Raw genomic sequence first — 5,173 nt, 5'->3', positions numbered from 1 at the left:
AAAGAGATGGGGAGGCCAGGTGCAGTGGCTCATGCCTGTAATCCCAGCACTTTGGGAGGCCAAGGCTGGCGGATCACCTGAGGTCAGGAGTTTGAGACCGCCCTGGCCAACATGGTGAAACCCCGTCTCTACTAAAAAAAAAGCAAAAATTAGCTGGGCGTGGTGGTGGGCACCTATAATCCCAGCTACTTGGGAGGCTGATGCAGGAGAGTCACTTGAACCCGGGAGTCAGAAGTTGCAGTGAGCCTAGATTGAGCCATTGCACTCCAGCCTGGGGGATAGAGCAAGACTCCGTCTCAAAAAAAAAAAAAAAAAAAAAAACATGGGGAGTGATTTTCACAACTGCTTGACATGGCATCCTTCAAAAGCCCAGTGATCATGCTCTCTATCCCTTCTTAAGGGGTCCTGGGTTCTGCTCCTCACCCTTCTAACCTATAAGGAGGTTCTGTTCTTGATTTTTTCTTAAATCAAATGAGGACTATAACATTGTGCATTATAGCATTTGCATGGGGCAATTACCTGCCTGGTCTACCTTCCTTCTCCTATTCCTCACCTGTGACAGGCATCACTAATTAAACATGGTATGCTTTTCCACTGAGCAAGGATGCAACCTCAGAAATCCTTTTCATCATGTCACTATAGGCAGCACTGCTCATCAAAATTACTATGTGAGGTAAAAACCTATTTCCCATCTCTGGCATAGTAGTCAGCAGCAGAGAGTTTAGAATCAAATACAGTTCTGAATCCTGGATTTATCATTATTGGTCTTGGGACCTTGGATCTCAGTTTCACTGTTTATTAGCTGTTTAACTTTGGACACGTTAACTAAATCCTCTAAGATTCAGTTTCTTCTTCTTCTGTTCTTCAGAAAAGCCCATGTACCAGAAAGTTTAGGTCGTGGGGACATATTTAGATTGAGGGGAATCAGGCACGGCTTCCCTGAAGAGAGACAACTTGGGTTGAGACACGGGCAAAGATGGGAGTGCTCTCTCTCCTCAAGGAAAAAAGATGCCGCATCAGAGAAGATCCGTGAGGACCGAGCATGGAGCTCAAAGGGTTGACAGGCAAGGGCCACACCACTTAAGGCTTTTAGAAGATGTTAAGAATTGTGGTCATTGTCCAAAATGCCATGGTTGACCACACAAAGGATCAAGCAGGATGGGAGACGTGATTAATTTCCAATCTGGAAGACATGTCCACTGAATCTCCCATGGCAAAAATGTATCAGTGACCAGTGAGGACAAGGGTGGAGATGAGAGGACCAGTTGGGAAGCTACTATAGTGCTCAGGGAAAAAGTCATGGTGACTCAGACTAGTGAGGCAGCTTTGGAGCCTGAGAGAAGCAGAGGGAAATCAGAAATATATAAAAGGCTACACTGAGGGGGATTTGGTGATGAATTCAGGGTAAGGTCAAGGATGACTCCTGGAGTTTTGGCTTACCCTTCTGGGTGAATAGTGGTAGCATTCGCTAAGACAATAAATACCAAAGAAGACCACATACTTTTTGTTTTGTTTTGTTTTGTTTTGTTTTGTTTTTCTGTGGGGGGAAATCTGTAGATCCAAGTAAAAGTGTTAAATAGTCAGCTAAACATACAATAGCAAGAATGCAAACTAAGGATGAAATACTAAAGTCCAAAATCAGTCATGCTGGCATATTTAACCAATGCTTGAACTGACGTATACTCCCAAAAGGCCCCCTGCCTGAGATCACCAAGAGAAGATAATTCCAGCAGATCTTCTGAGCCCAGTTTGAACACATAAAATCTAAGGCAGTACTGACATCTACCCAAATGCCTACACTGAGAACACTTGTTCTTGCTACTTTTGCACAGAGTCTGGATGCAAAGTAATTGGTCCTAGAATCATAGAAGGCTAGGTGTAAGAGAATGCTGCTCTCTGGCCATGTGGAGATATACTGGGATGCAGCAAGCTAGAAAGACAAGGTGCTAGCCTCAGAGAAAGGACACCTAGATAATCACCCTGCCCACTAACACTTTGCTGGCCTCCTTTTACTGATGCAAAAGTTGAGGCCCTTAGAAGTGAAATGACTTGTCCAAGTTTACAATGGGAGTTAGTTGCAAGACAAGGATCTAAATCTATACACTCCCAAAACTTTTTAGCATTTACATTTTTCAAAATTATTTAAATCGACAATCACTCATGGAGAGTAAATGGAAGAGTTATTAGCAAACCCATGAGTTTAACCTGTGTTCAGACTTCGGGTTTCATTTATTCGTTCAACAAACATACACTCATTCAACAAACACACAGTACCTACTGTCAGGCATAAGGCCAAAGAGCAAGTTGGTAAAAATTCAGACCTTAGTTAGTCCAAGGACTGGACAAAGGACTTGACTGTGCAAGTGAAATATAAAGTTTTGAAAATTAAATCATGTTTGTAGGAATTCGAAAACTTTTTCCAACTTTCTAAAGATACTTTCCAAAGATCTGCATAAGAATTCACTTTCATCAAGGGATTTGTCTTCATGAAGCCTAAGGTTTAGAAGCTCAAGTAGCCACAAGGATTTGATTTTCATGGAGGGCAAGAGCACACAAAAGGTTTGACTCCTACCTGCTTTCTGCAAGGAACATGCTCCCTCACATAGGATCAAAAAGATTGTGTTCCACAAGTAACAATGGCCCTGGCACACGAGGGTCATAGATTTAGTTCAGAGAGGCCTCTAGAAGTTCAGATCTCTATCAGGAACAGCCCAATGTATTTGAGCCCCTTTGATATCTGGCTATCAGGATGAAAACAGAACTTGTGACACGAGATACTTCTGATGAACCACAGTAGGCAAGGAGTCTTTATTGCTATTCTGCCTGGAGTTAGCTAAAAAAAGAAACTGAATAAAAAATAAGAGCAAAGGAAAAGATTAACTGGGGCTTCCCAAAGCTTAAACTTGCTGCTCTAGTTTGTGTTTTATACAGACTTCATATTCTTTGTTTCTTCAGCCCCCTACATGGGACACTGGATTACTTATATACTCTCATTTAAGTTATGACTAAAGGCAAATTGGAATGTTCACACCACACAAGTGTTCTCAACCTTCTCCTTAGGCTTGCATTGTCTACACAAATTTAAGGCCAAAATGGGTAAGTTTGATAATATAAAATGAATGTGACATTTTATATCCATGAAAATTAAAATTATGAGGCCTAGACAGCAATGTAAATAAACGTTTATGATATGTTATTAGTAAAAGAATTAAATGATCACATATGCTTTGATTGTGACTCAAGAAAACAGGTTTGAATTCAATAAGACTAGATATCCAACTAGCATATTGCTATTTGTAAACGATCAAGTGTTGGATTAAAGTGATAGGTTTAAGGATTAGTACAGAAGAAGGAATATTTTTCAGTGTTCTTTAATTTGTTCCAGGGTTTTTAAAATTCATTTTCGGCTCTACCGGCGGGATTTGATGGCGTGATGTCTCACAGAAAGTTCTCCGCTCCCAGACATGGGTCCCTCGGCTTCCTGCCCCGGAAGCGCAGCAGCAGGCATCGCGGGAAGGTTAAGAGCTTCCCTAAGGATGACCCGTCTAAGCCGGTCCACCTCACAGCCTTCCTGGGATACAAGGCTGGCATGACCCACATCGTGCGGGAAGTCGACAGGCCAGGATCTAAGGTGAACAAGAAGGAGGTGGTGGAGGCTGTAACCATTGTGGAGACGCCACCCATGGTGGTTGTGGGCATTGTGGGCTACGTGGAAACCCCTCGAGGCCTCCGGACCTTCAAGACTGTCTTCGCTGAGCACATCAGTGATGAATGCAAGAGGCGTTTCTATAAGAACTGGCATAAATCTAAGAAGAAGGCCTTTACCAAGTACTGCAAGAAGTGGCAGGATGAGGATGGCAAGAAGCAGCTGGAGAAGGACTTCAGCAGCATGAAGAAGTACTGCCAAGTCATCCGTGTCATTGCCCACACCCAGATGCGCCTGCTTCCTCTGCGCCAGAAGAAGGCCCACCTGATGGAGATCCAGGTGAACGGAGGCACCGTGGCCGAGAAACTGGACTGGGCCCGTGAGAGGCTCGAGCAGCAGGTACCCGTGAACCAAGTGTTTGGGCAGGATGAGATGATCGACGTCATCGGGGTGACCAAGGGCAAAGGCTACAAAGGGGTCACCAGTCGTTGGCACACCAAGAAGCTGCCCCGCAAGACCCACCGAGGCCTGCGCAAGGTGGCCTGCATTGGGGCATGGCATCCTGCTCGTGTGGCCTTCTCTGTGGCACGTGCTGGGCAGAAAGGCTACCATCACCGCACTGAGATCAATAAAAAGATCTATAAGATTGGCCAGGGCTACCTTATCAAGGACGGCAAGCTGATCAAGAACAATGCCTCCACTGACTATGACCTGTCTGACAAGAGCATCAACCCTCTGGGTGGCTTTGTCCATTATGGTGAAGTGACCAATGACTTTGTCATGCTGAAAGGCTGTGTGGTGGGAACCAAGAAGCGGGTGCTCACCCTCCGCAAGTCCTTGCTGGTGCAGACGAAGCGGCGGGCTCTGGAGAAGATTGACCTTAAGTTCATTGACACCACCTCCAAGTTTGGCCATGGCCGCTTCCAGACCATGGAAGAGAAGAAAGCATTCATGGGACCACTCAAGAAAGACCGAATTGCAAAGGAAGAAGGAGCTTAATGCCAGGAGCAGATTTTGCAGCTGGTGGGGGGTCTCAATAAAAGTTATTTTCCACTGAAAAAAAAAAAAAAATAAATAAATAAAATAAAATTCATTTTCGATAGGGTGTGAACCCAGTAGGGTAGAGAAGTGGTTCCCACAAGAAGCAGGTGATCAAATGGAATTTTTTCACTTTTTCCTTTTGTCTGCATGTTTGTAATCATTATTTGTGCGATTTCAGTCAGTAACAAATCGGAAGACATTTATTTGAAACTAAAGTCTTGATGAAAACTTCATAAGGAGTAACTAACATCATTGGATCCCCATTTACACAGGGAGAATCTGTGAGACCATGAACTTGAAGTGTGAAAAAAAGAAAAGAAAAGAAAAGCTTGGATCAAATCCCAATCTGGCCATTTCCTTCATTTCCTAACCTGTGAAGTGGGAAGGAGAAGGGAGAAATATTCACTGAGTGCTGACTATGCACCAAGCTCTGGGCTGAGCAATTTCCCATACATCATTTCATCTCATCTTCACATCAGCCCCAGG

General features: G+C 44.0%; 1 protein-coding gene across 1 annotated transcript; it reads left to right on the top strand.

Moving 5' to 3' along the window:
- Positions 1-3,410: 3,410 nt before the first annotated feature.
- Positions 3,411-4,717, top strand: LOC115897442 (60S ribosomal protein L3). Its single transcript, XM_030929993.1, has one exon. It carries the CDS (start codon positions 3,434-3,436, stop codon positions 4,643-4,645), a length of 1,212 nt encoding a protein of 403 aa, XP_030785853.1. The 5' UTR covers positions 3,411-3,433; the 3' UTR covers positions 4,646-4,717.
- The last annotated feature ends 456 nt before the right edge of the window (positions 4,718-5,173 follow it).

The sequence above is a fragment of the Rhinopithecus roxellana genome, chromosome 5 (assembly GCF_007565055.1).
Source record: "Rhinopithecus roxellana isolate Shanxi Qingling chromosome 5, ASM756505v1, whole genome shotgun sequence".
Taxonomy (NCBI): Eukaryota; Metazoa; Chordata; class Mammalia; order Primates; family Cercopithecidae; genus Rhinopithecus; species Rhinopithecus roxellana.
The sequence above is the reverse complement of the archived record's forward strand: the minus strand, read 5'-3'. Positions and strand labels throughout refer to the sequence as shown.